General features: G+C 43.9%; 1 protein-coding gene across 11 annotated transcripts in view; it reads right to left on the minus strand.

Annotated features, from left to right (window-relative positions):
* Positions 1–1,266: 1,266 nt before the first annotated feature.
* The window catches only part of Dixdc1 (DIX domain containing 1), a 76,851-nt gene continuing 54,515 nt past the window's right edge, over positions 1,267–23,602 (minus strand). For 8 of the 11 annotated variants that reach the window (XM_017313439.2, XM_017313440.2, NM_001311069.1 and 5 more), the window contains 10 exons: positions 23,343–23,447; positions 22,869–22,922; positions 22,389–22,481; positions 22,240–22,311; positions 21,052–21,141; positions 20,548–20,715; positions 20,002–20,068; positions 7,965–8,070; positions 6,175–6,283; positions 1,267–4,790 (listed from right to left, as the gene is read on the minus strand). In XM_017313439.2, coding sequence (XP_017168928.1) covers positions 4,710–4,790; positions 6,175–6,283; positions 7,965–8,070; positions 20,002–20,068; positions 20,548–20,715; positions 21,052–21,141; positions 22,240–22,311; positions 22,389–22,481; positions 22,869–22,922; positions 23,343–23,447 — 945 coding nt within the window. In that variant the 3' untranslated portion in view covers positions 1,267–4,709. The remainder of the gene's footprint in view (positions 4,791–6,174; positions 6,284–7,964; positions 8,071–20,001; positions 20,069–20,547; positions 20,716–21,051; positions 21,142–22,239; positions 22,312–22,388; positions 22,482–22,868; positions 22,923–23,342; positions 23,448–23,602) is intronic. The other 3 variants (XM_030244427.1, XM_006510455.4, XM_017313441.2) reach the window with 1 other exon arrangement.

Consider the following 23,602-nt stretch of genomic DNA (forward strand, 5'->3'; position numbering starts at 1 on the left):
CAGACCTTCTGATGCGGTACACACATCAGATTAAAAAAAAAACAAAACTTACTAATGTGTGAGGCAGATGAAGATCTTATGTGCTGTTTCTCCTTGTCTTCTGAATTAGTATAGCAGTAATCCTGCTGAGTGCTTGACTTTCAGTTATTGAGTAATGATTTATGTGCAACATTTATGCAATATGTATCCATTGGATGGGTTATGTAATTAGCCTTATCATTCCTGAACTGAAAGTGACATTAAATTAGGAGGAAGCGTGCTCTGAATGTCTACCAATTCCTCAGTGTACAGATGGTCAGAGAATACCAAGAACACAAGAAGAAATTGGGAGGACAAAAAGTTACAACTGATAGCCAGTATGGTGTACATGACTGTTGTTCTGTTGTTCAAGCACCAGATGGCCACTTTGGGGCTAGCCTGGGCTACCTACATGTACTCTATCTTAAAAAAAAAAAAATCTTAAAATTCTTAGCCCTTGAAAGGCAGAGGCAGATGGATCTCTGTTGAGTTCCAGGCCAGCTAGGTCTACATGGTAAGACCCTGTCTCAAACATAAAGCTGGAAATACATATTCAGAAACCAAATGAAAGAAAACACTCGGAGCTAAAAGTTGAAATATATCAAGCATTGAAATTGGTAACATTAAGTGATAAATGAGGCTGCTTGAATTTGGGAGAGACAGACAGAGCCTTTAAATTGATTTGTGAATTCCTTATTTATTTCTGGGCTGGGGTGATAGTCTATGCCTGTGATTCCAGCTACTGCAGAGGCTGAAGGAAAGTGATTAATTATCTGAATATATCTGTTTAGATAACATGGTGAGATGCTGTCTCAAAAAAATAACTATCTATTTCTGGCTGGGATCCTCGGTGGCTTGGTGGCAGAAATCATGATTAGCATGTGCAGAGTTCAGAATTCAGTTTTAAACACTGCTGAGCTAACTAGGGTTCGATTTTGCATTTGAAGACTAATGTTACAGTTTATACTCATAGGTTCTGATGTGTTTATACATTCACATATGATGTCAAAAGAGTTGAAAATCAACTAATCCTTTTTTACAGTAATCCATCTTGATCTATCTTGTGCTTACATTAGAAATACCTACAGTAAATTATCTCTAGCAATAAAACAATCCTTATCTCCACCCTCCTGATAATGAGCAAACATGCTACCAGGGAGATCACTTGAGGAAATTTACCTTCACTAAATGTAAATGGCTTGACTGCTCATCTCAGGGAAGAGATAGAAATGAAAATGAAGAAGTGGATTTAGTTTGCAAACTCCATTTTATTCATAGTGTGTGTGTTTGGTTTTGACTTATTCACAATTCTGGTACACATAGGCAGTTAAAACAGGTTATTACATTGATCATCGGAAACTTCTGGCATAACAGTCTATGAAAACATTGTAAAACAGAATACATGGTAAGAATCTCTGAAAGCAGTGGTCACAAACACCCATGTTTGTAAGAAAATAGAGCTTTACATGTATGTATTTTAAGTCAGCCGTACCTCTCAAGTTTGACAAATAAGACTGTGCAGTCATGATACGGATGAGTAAAAGTGAAAAATTTAATTATACCTGCTATGCTTTTCAGTAGCCGAGTATTCTTAAGTTGGATGTAGAACATAAAGGTCTTTTCATAATTTAGTCATCCCAATCAAAAGAGCTGAAAACTCAGTCCAAAAGGGGCATTGCAGTTGCCAAATGTATCTAACCTATACTTCTGTTTAACTCAGACACAGATCTCAGTATAGGCCAGACTGGCATTAACTTAGTACTCCTCCTGCCTCAGCCTCCCAAATGTTGGAATTACAGGCACGTATCTATCACCAGGTTTTAAGTACAAATTGTAAAATGTTCCAGCTGACTTTTAGGGAATTGAGCAAGAAGATGATACTCTTCGGTTTTTAAATAACTAAAGTAGCATTTTAAAGATTGATTTGTATTACTTTTACTTATGTGTATATAGATGTCTGTGTAAATACATTTCTACACATGAGTACATTTGTTTTGGCTTTCGTTTTGGCTTTTTGTTTTGTTGTTGTTTTCAAGGCAGAGTCTCACTAAATAGTTCTGGCTGTCATGGAACTTACTAAGTAGACCAGGCTAGCCTTAAACTCAAAGAGATCCCCTTGCCTCTGCCTCCCCAGTGCTGGGATTAAAGGGTTGAACCACTAGTTTTTCCCAAGGAAAGAGGATGTCAGCAATAGCAAGATGGGCTAGCCCACGCCAGTATCACTAGGAAACAATAGTTTCAAGACACAGATTCTCCGAGAGCAGTGGTTCTCAGCCTTCCTAATGCTGCGACCCTTTAATACTGTTCATGTTGTGATCCCCAACCATAAAACTAATTTTGCTACTGTTATAAATCAAAATGTAAATATCTGTATTTTCCATTGGTCTTGGGCAGCCCCTGGGAAAGGGGTCACAACCTACAGGTATAGAACTGCTGTCCTTGAGTTTGCCAAATAGGAGATTATTCAAAAGAGAATGAATTTATGCTTGCTCCTGCTCTAAAGCCTCCGGAAGTATGGACTGGAATGAAGATCTCTGACCCACTGTTTACAGGAATTAATGAAATAAATCCTCTAGTAGAGATGCTTGGCCGTCTTACTTATGGGGTATGAGATTAATGAACACCATTCTCCCTGGAATTCAACCTCTGCTTTTTATGTGGGCACTGAGGTCATGCCGGTCCTTTTCCAAAAATGAGAAAAAATAAAACACGATGTAAAGGACTTGAAGTTTTTCTCTGATTTAATTTTTGCTGAAAAGTTAATTTCACATAATGTTAAGACTGCTGAGAGACTCTTATTAAAGAGGCAGACATTGAAGGTAAATTGTATCTGGACTACAGTATTGGAGTTTAGCCTGATCACTATCATGCTGTCAAATAGTAAAACATTAAAGTTCATGCAACAGAGAAATTGGTGAAACATGGACTTTTTAATCCCTCCAGGCGACTTGGAAAAGACGGAAATAACACTTTTCTTCTGTTGGCTTTCACAGTGAGTTGTTCTTGCTTATGGCTGACTTTCCTGGACTTTCCTAGTTACAGCTGAGGAAAAACTGGTCTTCAACAGAAGACCAGGACAGCGTGCACGGAAGACATCAGGTCTTTTTGATCTCATGTCTTTTAGAAGAGCAATCAACTAGAAAAAAATAAAATAAAAAAGACCCCCACCACTAAAAGCAGGGAGAGCTGGACAGAACTAAGTGCCATTAGTAACTGGTAACAAAATCAAGCTTGTTCTGAACCACGAGAGGCAGTAGGAAGAGACGGTAGAAAAGCACTGGATGCTGTAGAAAATGGAGAGTGTAGGGAACGTGAGAGTACACAGAGTCACTTAGTTATAAAAATAGACATGGTTCTCAGACAAAAGCAAATGAGTACAAAACAATTCTCAAACATGAACTATTTTTAAAAGACATGTCTATATAAAACAATAAGACGTTATCTCAGCGTTCCAAAGAGTATTCTGTTCAAATGGCTGAAAATGGGAGACACAGAGACAGGCGGGTCCCAGAACTGAGCCATCTGTCCCACTCTTCTGTTTGGCAGTGTACAGTAGTTGCAGACTGCTTTGAGGGGCTGTATTAGTAGATAACCATGGCTGACTGGCGGATGGTGCTAGGTGAGTGGATGAGAAAACCCAAGTCATGAGTAACGTCTGTAAGTTGAACTCTTTAGCTTCTATACTTGACAGTGTTGTAATAAGGAATAACTTCACCTCAAATCAACCCTGCCATTCACAACTCACTCACGCTCCATGTCCACTGGGTTCACGGTCCCCTAAGGGAACAGCCCAAGCTAACTAATAGAAAATAACTCCACCCTTGAAGTGAGAGGCAGACCAGTAAGTGGTGCTGAGTACTCAAATCACAAACACGTAATTAATGGTCTGTCTCCTTGTAAAGGCGATACCATGAGTTTGAGTCAAGGGATGTGGGTAGCAGCACCTTTCTGTGTCCTCCTTGCTTCTCTCATTCTTTTCAAACACAAAGTTTATCTGTTTGGAGAAAAATAAATGGCTCTGAATTTAAAGAGTCCCCAGTGAAAACAAACTGTCTGTGAAAAATGCCCTCAGTGGGCTAAGGACAAGCTGCAGAGCCTGTTAGAACCGGAAGAGGCAGCTCGGGGTCTTAATTATGGTTTTGGCGTAGTATATGGGCAACCCTCTCCCCACCCAGTCAACAAGTCAGCATCATTCACGTCCAGATCAGGTCTGCACTTGGGCTTTCATCTTTGGTACCACCTCACAAATCACTCCTGGTTTGCAATGTCTGCAAAGAAGCAGAAAAGTTGGTACCTCTGCCTTTGTAAGTACAAATGGTGGGACTCTGATTGCTGCAACCTTCACGGCCAACACGACAGGGATGCATCCACTTCCAGGTTCCAGATCATAGCAGCCATGCCCCTCGGAGAGAGAGCTCATCCTTCCCTGGTGGTTAAGGCCTTCGGTTTGATGTCCTCAGAGTAGAATAAAACACTGTTCCCACCGACAAGGAACTCCAGACGAACCCATGCTCTATGTTTCGGACAGAGATTCGAAGTACCAGATACGCCAGGCACACACACAGGACTGGCCCGTGACCATCGTACTTGAAGAAGCTTCTTTTTGGCAGCACGAATTAGAAACTTCTCAGCGTACTCTGGTGTTAGTCCTCTTTCCTGAGAGAAGCAGCCAGGGAGTGGCCAGGGTCTCGTTAATTCTCTCTATGGTCTTCTTCCACCCAGGCTACGATTTTCCCTTCCCATCCAGGGATGGCATCGTCATCATGGAAAACCTAGTTTAAAAAAGAAAAAGCCACAATGGAAAAACGCAACCCAAAATGTGGTGTGTGCCTGTAATTGGAGAGCCCAGCAGGCTGAGGCAGGAGAGTAGCTATGAATTCCAGACCAGGTTGGGTCACAGTGTGATATCCTATCTCTTTTTTTTTTTTTTTTAATATTTATTTTACTTATACGAGTACACTGTAGCCGTCTTCAGACACATCAGAAGAGGGCATCGGATTCTATTACACAGATGGTTGTGAGCCACCATGTGGTTGCTGGGAATTGAACTCAGGACCTTTTAAAGAGCACTCAGTGCTCTTAACCGCTGAGCAATCTCTGCAGCCCCGTGATACCCTATCTCAACAAGACAGAAACTACACCGCTGGTAAAAGAGGCCTAAGGGCTGTGAGATGTCTCAGTGGATAAAGGCACTGTCAATGTCCTAAATTCAATGACAGGACCCACATGGTGGAAAGAGAAAATTACATCCTGACTCCACAAGTTGTCCCTGACTTGCAGCACACAGAGAGGGGGTGGAGAATTAGCACAAGAGAAAGAAGTCTGTTGCAGTCAAAGGAGCTGAAAGGAGTTGGAGATGTGAAGAGTGCTCTGCCGTCAGACACGGAGAGGCAGACTGGAGTGGGTCTGCTGTGGTCCAGCATTTCCTCTCTCTGCCCCCTTCCCTCTCTTTTGGAAGGGAAATGTATAACCTGCGCCATTGTCTGTTATACATGTGAACTGCTTCTTGATTCTGATTTTACAGGGGGTTATAGTTAAGAGAGCACCTTGAATCTCCAAAAAGATATTGAACTTTGGACTTTACTTTTAAAGTGTTGAGTCCGTGACAGACTGTGGACTTTTGAAGTTGGACTGAATGCATTTTTGCATTATGACATGGTTACAAACCTATGGGGGTCAGGGAGTAGAATGGTGATTTTAATAAGAAGTGTTCCCCATAAACTCTTATGTTGGAATGCTTAGACATCAGGGGGTCTACTTGGCACTACTTGGGAGAGATTAGCAAAGGTGGTCTTGTTGGGGAAAGTTTGCCTTTGGGGATGGGCTTTGAGGTTTCAAAGGCCCAAGCCAAGCCCAGTGTCTGTCTGTCTGTCTGTCTGTCTGTCTGTCTGTCTGTCTCCTGCCAGAACAGCAGAACTCCAGTTCTACCACTCAGTAGAACTCTCAGCTCCTTCTCCTGCACAATGTCAGCCAACACCATGTCATGCTTCCCACATGATGATAATGGACGGAACCTGCTTTCTTTTCTAAGAGTTGCCTCAGTCACGGTGTCTCTTCACAGCAATGGAACACTGACTAGGGTGGGAACTCAGGTATTTCTGGGAGCTAATTCAGGAGTGACCAGTAACACTCCCAGCTTGCTCCTGGATTCTGTACCTCTTCTTTGACTGTGCCAAACTCGGGATCCAGTGCTTTGAAGTGGTATCGGTGATTCCCTTCCCGATCAATAGCTGCTTTAAAATCCTTCAGTGTCACCTCCCCCAACCTGTAATAGAGGAGAGTGTACCAAAATAGTTTGTCAATTGATAGGCTGGGAAGGTAGTGTGTTAGTTTAAAATCCAGGTCCCAACAAAAGTCAACAGGCAGAAATAGCATGGCTTTGATACTAGGTCACGGCCCTTGATAACCAAGATAAAATAAAAGTTGGGCAACCAGTCAACACTAGGAATGAGCATGGCATTACACATCAGGTGATCCAAGAACTCAAATTCATTGCTTTTGCTGTTTTTAACCTAGAAAATAAAGTATTCAAAATAAAATTAAATAACTACTAATATTACTAAGTTTTCTCAGTTTTTCTCCTGACATAGTGGCCTAGTTTTCTTAGGCTGATAAAATTAAATCCATCAGTTTGTTTGTTTGTTTGTTTTGTTTTGTTTTGACAGGGTCTCACTCTGTAGGCCAAGCTTGCGTTGGCTTTGCTACACAGCGTAGGAAGACTTCAAATTCACCATCATGTTTCAGGGCCCCAGCTGACAGACTACATGTAAGTGCCTCTCAGCATTCCTCTGTGTTTGGAAAATACAGAAACGCCCTGTGGTGGCGCATGCCTCTAACCCCAGCACTATGGAGGCAGCAGTGAGCAGATCTCTGAGTTCAAAAGCATCCTGGACTACAGAATAAGTTTCAGGACAGCCAGGACTACACAGAGAAACCCTGTCATGGAAAACAACACCCCTCCCCCAAAGAAAACAATACAAAACAAAAATAAAAACCCTCACTTTTATCTAGTCCAAATAAGCAGACTCTAAGAGAGGAGAAACCCTAGGAAGCTCCCTTGGTAGTTGGCCAGGGTTTATTTTATTTATAAACCAGAGCCTTAAGCAATACGAGGCAAGCACGCTGTCAGTGAGCTCCATCCCTGGCCCCACGCAGCATCTTTATTCTGTACTGAGATGAACTTCTGGGACATTCTCCACACAAATCCTTACAGGTATGACTTGCCGTCACCCTTGAGTAGTAAACACCCACGAGTGGGGCCCAGGAGCTCAGGCTAGAGGTCATGGCTACCAGAAGGGGCTATTTTGAATACTTAAAAGAACAAGTTTTTCCAAACTTGTATAGCTATCAGAACAAGAAGCACAATTATTTTTCCTGTGGGCCTGGGTATGGTGGTGCATGCCTTAATCTCAACACTTGGGAGGCAGGGGCAGGTGGATCTCTGTGAGCACAGGCCACCCAGAGCTACACAGTGAGACCCTGTCTCAAAACACTAAAACAAAACAAACAACTCAAAACAACATACAGTGCTTATTCCTGTGCCTAGCAATACCTCCTGCTTGTCCACTATAATGTCACTGGTTGCTGGGTGTGGTGGTGGATGACTTTAACCTCAGCACTCAGGATGCAAGGCAGGAGGGAGTTATTAGCTGGAGGGAGGCCAGCCTGGTCTACATAAAGAGTTCAAAACCAGCCAAGGCTACATAGTAATACTTTGTCTCCAACAACACCACCAAAACCAAAATACAAACAAACAAAAAACCAACAAAAACCCAAACAAACAAACAAAACCCTGGTAAGCAGGAGGCAGAATCTCTAAGTCCTGGGCTCTGGTTTCCATACAAGCTGGCTTTCAAACACCTTCAGCTGCTCATCAGGCTGTTACTGAGGACTCTGCTTCTGTTCGGTTTGTCTTTTACAGTGAAGGAATGGCATGGACGTCTCACCTCTTTGGAATATTGACCATGAAGGGCGTGAGCGAGCGGTCGGTGAAATAGAGCACCTTAGTGCAGGTGCTGCTGACGGCTGGGGAACTCTGGGAGTGAGGCAACGCTGCAAGCAGAGACAGAGTTAGAGCGTTCCATCCCATCCAAATTCCTCCCTTCCTTTACTCAAAATGTCTCAGGAGGCTGAAGCTGCCCGAGGTCACAGCTCCTCCATCAGCCTTGCCAAAGCACCATGTTCCCAGAGCATGGCTCATGATCGTCACGAGGGCAAGAGGTGCCTCGGGCATGAGCATCATCGTGGGCCCCATTTCTCATTCAATCCAGGGATTTCTGTCAGAGGAACGCCACCTGCTCTGACAGCACTGTTACTAAAGGTCAAGAGGTCAGAGAATGTTGCCTGGCTGGATTTCAGGCGACTGAGTAGACACCCAGTAGGACCTGCAAACTGCCTACATTCAGATTTTGAAGATTATTTGCATGATTTATAAAAAGAAAGAATAATGGGGGGAAAAAAACCCAGGGAAAATGTACTATCAAAGTTCCCAAGTACTATCCCAAGGGCCTACAAAGGTGTGGTCCTGTGCTGTGCTTGGGGTTGCTGTTGTTGCTGTTGTTGTTTTGAGACACAGTCTCACTATGCAGACCCGTCTGGCTTAGAACTCATGAGAACCCAACAGATCTTGAACTCACAGAGATCTATCTGCCTAACTCTGTCTCCTGAGTGCTGGGATTAAAACTGTAGGCCACTCACCACACCTAGCCTACATTTACTTTAGTGTGGGCCTGCGTGGAGAACAAAGGACAGATCTGAGGGGTCAGTTCTCTCCTTCCACCCTGCTGGATCAAGGGCTAAACTCAGACAGTCAGGCCTGGCAGTAAGTGCCTTTACCCACTGAGCCAGCCTGCCAGACCCTCAAGCACTCTACTGGGTGATACAGATGGTTCCGGTAACACCCATCCAGTCACCAAACAGGAGCTGTACTGGTAATGGATATGTGGAGAACAGTCAGACCAAACAGCAAACGCATGTACAATCTCACCATGCTTCCCGGCACCTGTGCATTGTCAACCTCACCTTCTAAACCACAACTTAGAGTCAACAGCTGTCAGAGAAGGAGGAAGAGAGAGGAGGAAGGAGGAAGAGGAGGAGGAAGAGGAGGGAGGGGAACTTCCAGGAAAAATATGTATGCCAAACCCAAAATACCTTCATAGGAAAGGAATCTTGTACTTTGTTGTTTGTATTATTACTTTGAAAAATGCTCTTTTGCTATTAAGCTTCTCTGTGTATATGAAAATATATGAGCTTTTGAATTTATAAATGCCTTAATATCCAATAAAGCATCAGGAGAGACTAGAGAGGTGAATCGTCTCTGGCAAGAGACCTGAGTTCCCATTACCCACACTGTCCTGTTCCAGGGCTTCTGGTGCCCTCTTCTGGCCTCTAGAGGCACTGTACGTATGGTGTATACACATGCATTAAAAAGAAAACAAGGAAATCTTAAAAGATAGAGTTGGACACGGTGAGTTGGACACGGTGGTGCACACCTTTAATCCCAGCACTTGGGAGGCAGGAAGAGGTAGACCCCAAGCCAGCCAGGGCTACATAGTGAGACCTTGTCTCAAACAACAAAACGGAACTAGAGAACTAAAGATTTGCTGAAAGGACCCTGATATAGCTGTCTCTTGTGAGACTATGCCAGGGCCTAGCAAACACAGAAGTGGATGCTCACAGTCAGCTATTGAATGGAGCACAGGGCCCCCAATGGAGGAGGTAGAGAAAGTACACAAGGAGCTAAAGGGATCTGCAACCCTATAGGTGGAACAACATTATGAACTAACCAGTAACCCGGAGCTCTTGTCTCTAGCTACATATGTATCAAAAGATGGCCTAATAGGCCATCACTTGAAAGAGAGGCCCATTGGACTTGCAAACTTTATATGCCCCAGTACAGGGGAACGCCAGGGCCAAAAAGGGGGAATGGGTGGGTAGGGGAGTGGGGGTGGGTGGGTATGGGGGACTTTTGTTATAGCATTGGAAATGTAAATGAGCTACATACCCAATAAAAAATGAAAAAAAAAAGAATAAAAGTGAGTCTTGCACCAGGCCTCATATACAGCAAGTTCTAGGCCAGCCAGAGCTACATAGTGAGGCCTTTTGAAAGAAAGAAAGAAAGAAAGAAAGAAAGAAAGAAAGAAAGAAAGAAAGAAAGAAAAGAGAAGAAAAGAAAAGAAAAGAAAAGAAAAGAAAAGAAAAGAAAGCTAGCTAGCTTGATGTCATTCCCATTTTAGGAACGTTAGACTCCGTTCTTCAGTGTCATGGGGAGTAAGTACTCAGAGGGACTGCCCCCGTGAAGGGACCAGCCATGTCCTATAATCCTTCTAGAACCTTCTTTAAACTTCTAGATTCCTAGCATGTTCCAGTCCCAAAGGAGGGTGAGACACAAGGATCTAATTCCTAAGTTTGGGCTTTATAACTCATTTAGAAACCTGATCTGCTAAACCCAGAGGCCCTCTGAGCTCTACGGACACTGCCCTTCCAAAGTCTGTTGGATTTCCACTATGTTCTAGCTACTCATGGTGGGTGTGGCTGGATCTCCACTGTATACCAGCTGCCCCTAGTGGGTGTGGCTGGCAGTAGGGGGGCTTTCTTTGATCAGTATCTGCAGGGATGGGTCAATGGGTAAGAGCACTTACTGCTCTTGCAAAGGACCCAGGTTTGGTACCCAGCACCCATGTGGCAGCTAATAGGTGCCTGTAACTCCAGTTCCAGGGAATCCAATGCCCTCTTCTAATCTCTATGGACAATAGGCATACATGTGGTACAGACATATATATAGGCAAAAACACCTATACACATTAAGAAGCAAAAGATGTGACCAAATGTTATGTGTCTATTTTCTTTCTCTCTTGTAGACAGGGACTCAGGAAGCCCAGGCTGGCCTCCAACTTGCTGTGTAGCCAAGGATGGCCTTGAACTTCTGACCCTGCTGCCTCTACCTCTGAGATACAGGTGTGCAGGACCACAACTAGTTTATGCAATGCCAGGGATCAAATCCATGGCCCTGTGCACAAGAGGCAAGCTTTCTACCAAGTGAGCCACATTGTTAGGCCAATTTTTTTGTTTTCTCACCAAACTAGGAGTACTGGCTGGTTTTGTGTGTCAACTTGACACAGGCTGGGGTTATCACAGAGAAAGGAGCTTCAGTTGAGGAAGTACCTCCATGAGATCCAGTTGTAAGGCATTTTCTCAATTAGTGATCAAGGGGGAAAAGCCCCTTGTGGGTAGGACCATCCCTGGGCTGGTAGTCTTGGTTCTATAAGAGAGCAGGATGAGCAAGCCAGGGGAAGCAAGCCAGTAAGGAACATCCCTCCATGGCCACTGCATCAGCTTCTGCTTCCTGACCTGCCTGAGTTCCAGTACTGACTTCCTTGGTGATGAACAGCTGTATGGAAGTGTAAGCTGAATAAACCCTTTCCTCCCCAACTTGCTTCTTGGTCATGATGTTTGTGCAGGAATAGAAACCCTGACTAAGACACTAGGTTTCTCATAATTACTATTATGCTGGTCACAAACTAGCCATGAATCCGAGGCTGGCTTCAACCTCATCATCCTCCTGCCTCAGCTTCCATAGTGGCATTACAAGTGTGTGCGTGGGACAGGTTTAGCTATTCAGAAACAGTTTCTACGCTATTGCTCCCTCTTGGTGATTCCAACTGCTCCCATCTTAACCCGATGTCCTTTGATCCACTCTGCTCTGGCCCTGCTTTCCTGTCCCGTATTATTCCTCTCCTCGTGTTTAAATTTTGCATTTCAATCACCACATTTTTAAGTTTGTGGATTCCTTCAGTGGCTATGTTGAGTCTACTGAGGCCTATGCTGGAAACCGTCTTCAGATTTATCTGTGCTTTTATTTTTAACCCTTTTATTTTATTCCTTATAATTTGTCTCATTACTAAAATCCCTCATCAGCACATTTTTATCATAACAATGAATACATTAACCTGTTATTTATTTATAATTCCTGGTCTCACTTGGGTTTCACTCTGTTGACTGATCTGGTTCTTGGCAGTGGCTTTTTTTTTTTTTTTTTTTTTTTGCATAGGGGTGGGATGGGACTAGTATGCACAAACATGTTGAGGTCATGGATCAACTTGAAGAAATTAGTTCTTTTTTTTTTTTGAGGTGGACTCTCAGGGTTGTTTTGATTTGCATTTCCCTGATGATTAAGGATGCTGAACATTTTTTCAGGTGCTTCTCAGTCATTCAGTATTCCTCAGGTGAGAATTATTTGTTTAGCTCTGAGCCCCATTTTTTAATGGAGTTATTTGATTTTCTGGAGTCCACCTTCTTGAGTTCTTTATATATATTGGATATAGTCCCCTATCTGATTTAGGATAGGTAAAGATCCTTTCCCAATCTGTTGGTGGCCTTTTTGTCTTATTGACGGTGTCTTTTGCCTTGCAAGAAGTTAGTTCTTTCCTACCATGTAGGCCTAATAATTTGTTTTTGTTTTGTTTGTTTTTTTCAGAGCAAGGCCTCACTGTGTAGCACTGGCTGTCCTGGAACTTGCTCTGTAGTCCAGGCTGGCCCTGAACTTAAGAGATTTGTCTGTCTCTGTCTCTGTCTCCTGCCTTCTGGGACTAAAGGTGTGTGCCATCATGCGTCCAGCTGGCCCTCATAATTTTTTTGTGAGTGTCAGATATCAAGTGTTAAGGCAATAGATAATCCCAGTACTCAAGAGGCTAGGGCAGGAACAAGTACGACTGTCTCAGAGACAGGGGGAGAGAGAGAATGAGAGAGACATAGACAGAGACATACAGACAGAGAGGACATCTTTGGCTATGGTGTACTGTGTCTTCTGCCAGCACAGGAGTGGCAACAGCAACCTAGCTGAGGCTGGGCCGTTGGTTCTAAGGCCTGCTACCTCTCCTCACACTTGTGGGGCAGGCCCTTTGCCAAGTGAACTAGCCTTTGGGTCTGGAATCTTGTACTTAGCATAATGTGTTTTCAGACTTCATTCGCTTTCAAATGTGTATCAGTACTTTCTTTATTCTTTATTCCTTTCTGAGGCTGAATAATACTCCACTGTTTGCATCTATCACATGTGCCTATCAGTTGGCAGATACCCGTGTTAGTTCTTTGGGGGGGATATACCTATTACTTCCTGTGGTCATTCTGTGTTTATCCCTTGATGATTGTTTTGCCCACTATATAACCTCATAACAATGCAGAAGAGTTCCAGGCTCTCCGTGTCTTTTGTCAACACTTGTTAACTTTCCATTTTCTTGGAACCATCTAGAAGAAATGAAGTGGTGTGTCACTGTGGGGTTTTCTTTTCTTTTCTTTTCTTTTTTTTTCTTTTTTTTTTTTGAGCTAGTGATTAAATGCAGGACCTGGCCATACAGTGGGGTTTTTTTTAAGGACCTATTTTATTCTTAATTATGTGTCTTCTGTCTATATTTGTGTGGGGTGTGTGCATGTAAGTGTGGGTGCCTTCAGAAGCCAGAAGAGGGCGCTGGATCCCTTGGAGCTGGAGCTACAGGTGCTTAGGAGCTACCTGGTGTGGGTGCTGGGGCTGAACTCAACCCTTTGAAAGGGCAGGAAGGTGTCTCAGCTGCTGAGCTATCTCTCTAGACCTTTCCTATGGTTTTCAGCTGCAGTTCTAATGGCTTATATATCTTATGGGGTATTTACATACTTATATATCTTATGGGGTATTTACATACTCGTGTCTCTATGGGGTATTTACATACTCGTGTCTCTATGGGGTATTTACATACTTGTGTCTCTAGAAAAGGTTTACTTTAGGCCTTTGTCCATTTTTTTCATTCTTTTTGTCTTTTGCTGTTGAATTTTAAAATTTCTTTGTATGTTCTAGATCCTAGGCCCAGATAAATGACTCACAAATGCTTCCTTTATTCTGTAGATTGTCTCTTTCCTTTTTGACAAACATGCTTCTATATAGCCCTAGCTGGCCTGGAAGTCACCGTGTATAATGAAGCTGACGGCAAGCCTGCAGTGATGTAGTCCCAGCCTCCTGAATGCTAGGATTAAAGGCGCACCCATGCACAGCCCTTTCACTTTCCGGAGAGCGTCCTTTTATGCAGAAACAGGTTGTTTCTATTTTTGTTTCGGCTGCACATGCTTTTGATGCCGTATCTAGGAACTCATTACCAAGTCCTAAAGGATAGTTCTTTTTTTTTTTCCTAGAAGTTGTAGAGACTTTTTAAACATATATAGGGTAATTGTTAAGGATCCCATGTTACAGGATAGCCACTTGACCTGACTCAAATGACTGTACATATATGTGTTTATAACTGAACTTTCAGTTTTATCCCACAGTTACTGTGTTACTTTAAATCTGAAATAAGGGGCATCAGCACTTAACAGCATATGCCAGTTCAGTTCCCAGCACCCGGGTGGAGCACAACCCTTTGTAACTCTAGCTACAGGGGCTCTGAAGCCCTATTCTGACCTCTTCAGGCACCCACACATATGTAATATGCACACACACATACACACACACACACACACACACACACACACACACACACACACACACACTAAATATAAATAAATCTTAAAAACACTGAAATAACTGTTTCGCCTCATGAGTCACTGATGGGAAAGGAATTTGTCTGGGGCAAAGCCAGAGCAGAATGAAGGCAGGAGTTCTGGACCCACCTTACATACGTTGTATGCCCCATATTTTGCAGTGATTTTCAGGGGAAGTCTCATTTAAAGCTCAGATTAACTCCGTTAGACAACAAAGAAACTTAGACTCAGCGCCATTAATTAACGTTCTTGTCTGTAACCATCACTGTGGAGTGGCTACCCCAAGACTACTTCAGTCACATCTGATTTTATATTCTCTATTTCCCTGTTCTGTTAGCTTACATTCAGTTTGAGGAATTCCAAGTGCCTTTGACCATCTCACTGGTATTCAAATACATACCCTTGACGCTCAGGAAAGGGCTGGGATGAGAATAATCTAAAAGTAATCCAGAATGCCTGAAGCCACGTGGAATGGAAGGATCCTGAAAGAGCCTGAGACAGCCTAGGCCTCAAATGGCATCATGGAGCACATGGGGGTAGTGGTGGAGTGGGACGGACTCAGAATTAGCATTCAGAGAATGTAAGGACAACTGAGGACTCCAGCTCAGCAGACTGCAATGAAAAGTGGCACCAGGCACCTGGTTCCAGGCCACGGCCATCACAGGGACATGGCTTCTCAGCCCCGGAACTGACAGACACTGTTCAGGAATGTTTAATGCATTTGATGACAACGGAAGGCAAGGCTTGAAATGCAACCGCTGGACTAGAATGTCACCTGCAGCCCAAGAGTGAGAATAATGCAGTGACTGCATAGAAGTAAGAATGAACTCCATGGGGTGGTCCATGGAAGAGGGAAAGCAGAGACGGGGCCGGGGAGATGCTGGGAGGAAAGGTGCTTGCTGCAAGGCTCAGTCTGGTTCCCAGAACTCACAGGGTGGAAGGAGAGAACTGACTCTTGCCAGGCGTCCTTAAGCTTCTACACACAAACATACACAATAATGACAAGTGTTAGGGCTTAAAAGAAAGAAGAGAGTACGTACAGATCTGTTAGGAAGTCTGATGTAGGAGATTAGAAGTCCTAGTTAAAGGGCTCCTGTACTTGCCCAGGTTCTTGGATTTAATGAGGTGAGGCACATGCTGGGCTGTTTGTGGGGATGGGTGTCACTGGAGGTGTTGGAGGTTGGTCCAGGGGTTCCTAGGTATTCAAATGCTAAATGCTGCCCCCAGAATTCCAGTACACCAGTCTTTGCTGTACACTTTGCTCCCAAATGTAAAGCTATGGCTATATAAAAGTGGAAACAGACAATTACTGAGGAGAATACAGGTAGGTGGGGCTTCGGTTACCAGGCTGGAGGTCACAAGTAGGGACCATGATGACAGAGAGGAAGGAAGAGAGGAAGGAGGAGAGAAGGACAGAGAAGAAGGAGAGAGGAGGAGGCTGCCATGAGGCTGGATGGCCAGGAGAAGAGGACCCTGAGGACAGGCTGATGGAGCAGACATAACCCAGGCGAGACTCAGACAGCAAGTGCTGGGGAGTGCAGCTGGGGAACTAACAGTCTAGCATATAGAAAAACAGATTAGGGGTAACTCACCAAATAATTGTGTTAAAGCTGGTATACAAAATTCATAGGGCACTCCTTCAATTATTGGGGGGGGTGTTGGCCGGGTCATATTAATAATGAATAGAACTTATTAAAACCCATTTACATGGATGTTCTGGGTTAACATTCAGATCTATAAGCAACTGTAAACTAAGCCTAATTGTTTAAATGGTAATATATATATATATATATAAATATATATATATATATATATATATATATATATATATGCATCAAATAACTGGTCTAAAAGGGAAGAAGTTTATTATTTGAAAAAGAATTTCTAAGAATGTAGAAGTTTTACATTGGCAGTTCATATTAACCTTCAGCAACTACCAAAAGGGATAAAATCAAATTAAAACCCTAAAGAAGCAAGTCTTTAACCACAGCATCTGCAGACTCATGAAGATTACTTTGAGTTTGAAGCTAGCCTGCTCTACATAGGCCTTCACACACACCAGTAGTCCTAGCACATAGGAGATGGAAGAGGGATCAGGAGTTCAAGGTCACCCCCAGCTATGTAGTTTGAAGTTAGCCTGGTTTGCATGAGACTCTGTTTCTAAAAACAAAACAGTTAAATAAAAAACAGACCACAGAGTAAAACCCTTAAAACACTTGCACAAGTATGAAATGTAAAAATTCTTGTAAAGCAAATTGTGTTCTCAAATTTCTGACTATAGCATTTCCTTAATGGAGATAATGATGCCGCTGGGAGAGAAACCAATTATTTTGGTTCCAAAAATTAGCTGAGGAATCTTTTCCAGGAGTCCTTTGAAACAGACTGAATTTTTGCTTGTTCAGTTGGTTTGATTCTTTTCATTTTGTTTTGGGATTTTGTTGTTGTTGAGGCAGTGTCACTATGGCTGGTCTCAAATCTCTAGTCTTCTTGCTTCAAGCTCCAAGTGTCAGGATGACAGCGTGCACTCCTGTGCCAGACAGCATGCACTCCTGTGCCCAGCATTTATATGGTTTCGGAAATGCTCCTCTTCTAGAGGACCTGGGTTCAATTCCCAGCACCCACAAGGTGGCTCACAAATATAACTCCAGTTCCGGGGGAACTAGTGCCCTGTCCTGGCTTCCCCTGGCACCAGTAACCAAGTGATGCACACTTGTATATGCAGGCAAAACAACTCACACACATAAAATACAAATAAAAATTTAAGAAAAATTGTGCATACATCAAAAGGGGGAAAGGAAAACTAAATTATACACACAGAACTAATGGTTCTAGTCAGCTATTTGATCTCCATTTAAATTGTTTGGATTTTTTAAAATTGGGCCTGGGTTAAAAAAAAAAGAGAGAGAGAGAGAAAATTCGAACATTACTGAACCAAGACTCAAAATGTCTACTGCAGTGAGAATGGCCAGGCAGGGCAGCATTCCAATCAGGTGACCCAGCCTGAGGAAAATGAGTGTACCCGACCTGGTTCAAACATATTTCCTGACCATGCCACTACGTGGTGTAAATATTTAGCAGGCCTTAAATGAATGGCCTGGACCCTCAAACATTTCAAAGAAAATCCACAAAGAATTTGAACTCTGAGCCCCTAGGAAAAAGACACTTTTGTGTGTTCTATATGAGACTAGAGTTGCTTAGATATATGTTTATTGCTTTATGGCTTATTCAGCATGAATGTTTTGATCTTGCATAGTTTCCAGATAATTCAGTCCACGTCAGCAGCATCCTCTAAATGGCTGATGGTGGTGACATCATGAGGAGTGTTCATAATCCTAGAGCTAACGTGACTCTAGTTTGCTAAGGAAACAAAAAAATCATAGAAGTGAAACGCTGCCTAAAAAAAGTCTACCCAGAAGCTGGATGTATGGAAATAACAGAATGTCTGACTGGCACTGAAGCAGACACAGTGATCACTGGAATCGAATTGAAGACCTAGGTGTAAAGCCACTATGGACATCTGATTTTTGATAAAGAAGCCAGAAATACACACTAGAAAAGAGACAGCATCTTCAACAACAAAATTCAAGTCCAAGTGGATCAAAGGTCTCAACATGAGGCCAAGATACACTGAACCACATAGAAGAGAAAGTGGGGGTTTGTTGTGGATTGGTTCTAATGCTATTTGTCTAATTTGGCTCCCCAAATTACCTGATGCTGAGGGTCCCTCCTCCTAGTTGGCTTTGATTGGTGAAATAAAGTGGATGGTGGCCAAAGAGGTGGAACTTTAGATTTCTCAGGCAAGGAAGCAGGAGTGAGGAGTTTTTAGAATTGCCATGACATGGAAAGTGTGTGTGTGTGTGTGTGTGTGTGTGTGTGTGTGTGTGTTTATCTTTCATTCTCAAATCCAGAGCAGCATTCTGGCAGGCAGTAGTGAGAAGTACCCACCAAGCTCAGAGTGGATTAACAATTTACTGCTTCAGGGGATTAGCCTTGAATGCATTGGCCCAGGAGACAACTTTCTGAACAGAACACCAATAGTGCAGACACTAAGATCAACAATTATGAAATGGGACTTCGTGAAACTGAAAAGCTTCTCAGTGGCAAAGGACATGACGGCCTATAGAACAGGGAAAGATCTTCACCAACCCTACATCCAGCAGAGGGCTAATATCCAAAATATATAAAGGATCCACAACTAAATATCAACAAAATACACAACCCAAATAAAAACAAGGTACAGACCTAAACAGAGAATTCTCAAAAAAGGAACCTCAAATGGTTGAGAAATACTTGAACCATCAGGGGAATGCAAATTGAAACTACTTTTTGGGATTTCATCTTACATCCATCAGAATGGCTCAGCTCAGTTAGACAAGTGGTGTTGGAGATGTGGAGTATGGGAAACTTGCATCCACTGATGGTGGGAGTGCAAACTTGGACAGACTCGACTGCCATCAGTGGGGCAGTTCCTCAGGAAGATGGAAATCCATTTACCTCCGGGTCCAGCCATACTCAAAGGACACGCCATTTCCCCACAGGGACAGCTGTGTAACCATGGTCCTTGGTCTCTGGAATCAACCTAGATCCCCTCAACAGGAGGGTGGATTTTTAAATGTTGTACACTTATACAATGGAATATTACTCAGCCTTTTAACACAATGATATCATGACATCTGTGAGTAAACGGAGGGAACTAGAAGAAACCATCCTGAGTGAGGTATCCTGGCCCAGAAGGACAAATATACTGTATATTTGTTTATACATGTATATTAGCTGTTAAGTCAGTACCTAGAACCACAGATGTGGAGTATGGAGTAAGGGACTTGAGGGGACAGAGAGCTCTCCTTGGGAAAGGGAAATAGAATGGATAGTCATGGATGGAGCATAGAGTCATGCAGGAACAGGAAGCTCAGTGGGGAGAGGAGGACACGGGAGGGAATGTGAGGAGAGACAGAGAAAACTAAGGGCCATTTGAGGCATAGTATGGGAACCTCAGTTAGGAAAACGTTGCTAAAATATAGACATACATTAAGGTAATTTAAATGAAGTTTCCAAATAAAGGGAGCTATGGGGCCACAACTGGACATCTCCTGTCAACAAATCTAGTACCAAGATTGGGCTATATCTGAGTTATTGGCCAAAGGGGGATTCCACGGGAATCCCAAAACCACCCAGTCTGTTGCTAAGTCTATAGGTTGCTCTGCACAAACAACAGCAAGGCCCTATAACTGAAGTCAGCACCTACATTGAATGTGAAGAAGTCAAGATGGGGTCTACAGGGGCGTTTACCTCTATGTGCTACAGAAAGGTACTCTGCCCTACCAAAAGAGAAACAAAACAAACATACAACAACAGCAACCTCCATCCCATCCCCACCTCCCCAAAGAAAAGAAGGAAAAAGGAAAAGAAAAAGAACAGAGAGAGAACCAATTTCTGGTCTAATATTCCAGACATGTTTCCTGTGTGAAAATGAGTACTTACTTGAATTAGGGGGCCAGGATGCCCGGTATTCACTGCTTGCTTGATTTCTGGGTGACCGCCCCCCAACCTGGAAAGCCACAGTGATATCAAGAGTTAGCTATGATCAATGGAAGGCTTTACTCGCAAAATTTAAAACACAAATGGAAGCATAAATTCCTCTTCCAGAACATAGGACATAATTAATCTTGCGACATAATTTATCTTAAGAGCATGCACAGCTATTAAGGTTCTCTGGTCTCCAGCACAAGTCCCATCTGTTTTCTCATCCAGAGCCGGCTCCCCTTGGAGATGGGGAGGAGAAAACAGCAGCAGAGATCCTGGGGCCTCAAGAGCCACACTTCCTTACACAGCTCCTTTACATGGCTGCTGAGCACAAGTCACCATGCGTCCCTTCCCTGCTCTGTCACACCACCTCCAGCCATCAGCTCCACTGAGACGGAAGCGCAGCTGCAGCCCTCAGCAGGGTCTTGTATTGCATCATATAAAGGCAGACTCATCAGACCAGGCTGCTCAGGAGCTTGCCCAGGCAAGACATCACGGTGTTACCTTCCTTTCTTGTTTCTTCTGTGTCTCTACGACATGCAGACGCTCCATGAGGCTAGAGATTCCCTGCTCCAGGCTGTCAATGGTGTGATGCTGAGGGTCATGGCCACTGAAGCTGTTGCGCAGGCTGCGGAGAGCATCTCGGACGAGCTGGAGGTCACTGGTCTGTGGCTGAAAGGGAAGTGCTGGTGGCAGGGGACAATGCCATAATATTTCTATCCCCGTCCAGGCCACTGAACTAAAGAGGACTAGTGGGAAAGTTCTTAGGAAAGAGGCTTGAGTTCTCTGGAGGAAAATCTGCCTCCTCACGTGCCTACTATTCACCCACTAGGTAATGCTTAAGTTTTAAAAACTCATGTTTTAAATTTTGGATACTAAATGCCTCACATGTGAAAACACCCTTGCATGTATAGTCAAAGGCTGGGAATATTTAAAGCTTAGCAGCTGGTGATGTCTGGGGCACTGCTCTTGCTTAAGCTGGCTCTCTCTCTAGTCCTAGGAACCTACCCCTCTGTGGGTGACAGTAGTGGCGCCTCTTCCTGCCACGGGAAGGACAAAGCCATTGCGCTGAGAACTGTGACTGTTGTAATTTGTCACCTAGACCATCAAGAAGAAATGAAGGTTGTTAAAGGTGAATTCCAAACCAAGGCACCTTCTGCTTTACGTTCTTCATTCTCTGATGTAGCACGTAATTGCCAGACTCCTATTTATATTACGTGTTATGTGGGGGCTGAGGACATGGCTCAGCAAGGAAGCATGTGGCAAACCTGAAAAGCTGAGTCTGACTCTGAGAATCCACGTACAAAGCCAGATGAGATGATGCACACATGTAAACCCCACACTACAGTGACTTGGAGTTAGAGATGAGATGATACACACATGTAAACCCCACACTACAGTGACCTGGAGTTAGAGATGAGATGATGCACACATGTAAACCCCACACTACAGTGACCTGGGAGTTAGACAATTACCCAGAAGCTCATGGGCCAGCTTGCCCAGAGGATGCAGCACAATAACAGACACAAAAGGAGGCCCTGCCTCCACCAGGTTAAAGATGAGAACTGGTGTACACACTCACACACACCACATACTCACACCACACACTCACACACACACACACATTCACTCACACTCTCACACACACACACTCACACACACCACACTCACACACTCACACACTCACTCACACACACACACACTCACACACACACACACACACACACACACACACACAGACACACACCACAAATGAAAGAATATTTATCATGTCATGTGTGGAGATGTGTCCCCCTTTTCCCCACTGCTGTATCAAGGCTGCAGTTAACACTTAGTGGTCATTGTGAATACAGAATGGATGTCACAGTAACCTTGGCTGGGAAGCCCATGGTCACTGAAGCCTTCTTTTCTCTGCTTTAAGCAATCAAGAATCAAGAATGCAGTGTCTTAAATCCAACTCTGTGCTAGGTGGTTTATTAAGACTGTAGTCAGTTGCTTATGTAGTTCAATACTCAACAGAGAGGGCCACTGTTATTTTCATATTTCTTTTCTAAGTGTTAGAAGCTAAGTACCACCCTGACCCTGTCCCCTGAGCACACCAGGCGAGTGTTCTGTCACTGAGCTACACACCCGGGGCCCTGGAGCCTGCCTGGAGTGAGTGCCCTCTCTGGGGAGAGTTCTAGCATTCTGGGTTACCTCATCTGTCTCTCCTTTCATGCAGTGAGCCAGAAGGACATCTTTCTGCTCTAGCTCCCGTTCTAGATCCACCTGAAAACAGAGAAAATTAGGAAAGTTGTTCCTTCAGGCCAGAGGGCCAGGCAGGCCAGTGGCTGGTGCGTTCTGACCTGCTGGTAACTGGCGTCCGAGAGTTTCCGAAGCGCCTCTTCCAACTTGGCCTGCTGCTGCTGAAAGAGGCGGTCCTTCTGCCCCAACTCTTTCTGCAATGAAGAACTGCTTTCAGAGGTGCGGCAAACACAAGGATATCAAGTGGTTCACACTCTTGTAATGTAACCTAGAAGGGCCCCCAGAGATACAGGCTTCTTCACTCTGTACCCAGAAGGCTTTCCATACCGTAACAGTCTCACAGGATTCTTAGAAAAGCAAAGAAGGAGCAAACTGCCTACAGAAGGCTGCTGTGGGCCTGCCACTGACTCTCGCCAGGCTCCCGTGCTGTGCCTCTCTCCAGGGCTAAGCTGTCTATGCTTCGGAGCTAATGGAAATATTTCCTACCAGACACCAAAGGCAGCGCTGAATACAAAAGTATTCTTTGAGGATCAGCTAACAGGAGCTGTTCACAAAAACGTCACCTGAAGGGCATTTCTTACTTTATATTCTCCTAAGAGCCGGTTCCTCTCCTCTAGCTTCCTCTGCAGATCCACCTACAAGGTAAAACAAGAATTCAGTGGGGTAGAGGCATTATGCACAAACCGTCAGGGAAACCAGCCACTCGGTAACCAGAGGTAACGGACGGTGTGCAGCACTCAGAGGGTAGGCCTTGACAAAAACACACGCCAGCTCTATACATCCTTAACAAAATAAGCAGACTGTACAAACACAGTTTGGTCTTAGTGTTCTCCAAGCGGAGTCCAGGACCATCCACGGTGCTGCAGGCTTAGGTTAGGTGCTGTGACCTAAGACCAGAAATGAGTCTAATGGGAATAAAAATAACTGCAGACATGGAAGGTAGGCACCCCAGGAACAAACCAGGAGAGATGACAAGGTCAGATCAATCAGTACTTCATGTACCATCCCATTTGACTAACGGCTCTCAGAGGTCAAAGGTCACACGTTTAACTCACGTTCTGGTTGTGCAGCTCATCCTTATCCATATTTGCCCTCAGCAGCTCTTGCTTGAGCTGAAGAACAGATGTGTCCTGCTGAGTCAACCTCTGCTGCAAGGCATCCTGGGAATAAGGACACTCTTTATTAGTCTCCATCCATCACCCGGCCAGATGGTACTTCTTACTTCACTGTGTATGGAACGTTAGCCCTGGCAAACTGGGAGAAGACAGGAAATAACAAGGACCCTGCCATAAGGACCTGGGCAAAGATTGTTCTC

This window comes from Mus musculus, chromosome 9, assembly GCF_000001635.26.
Source record: "Mus musculus strain C57BL/6J chromosome 9, GRCm38.p6 C57BL/6J".
NCBI lineage: Eukaryota > Metazoa > Chordata > Mammalia > Rodentia > Muridae > Mus > Mus musculus.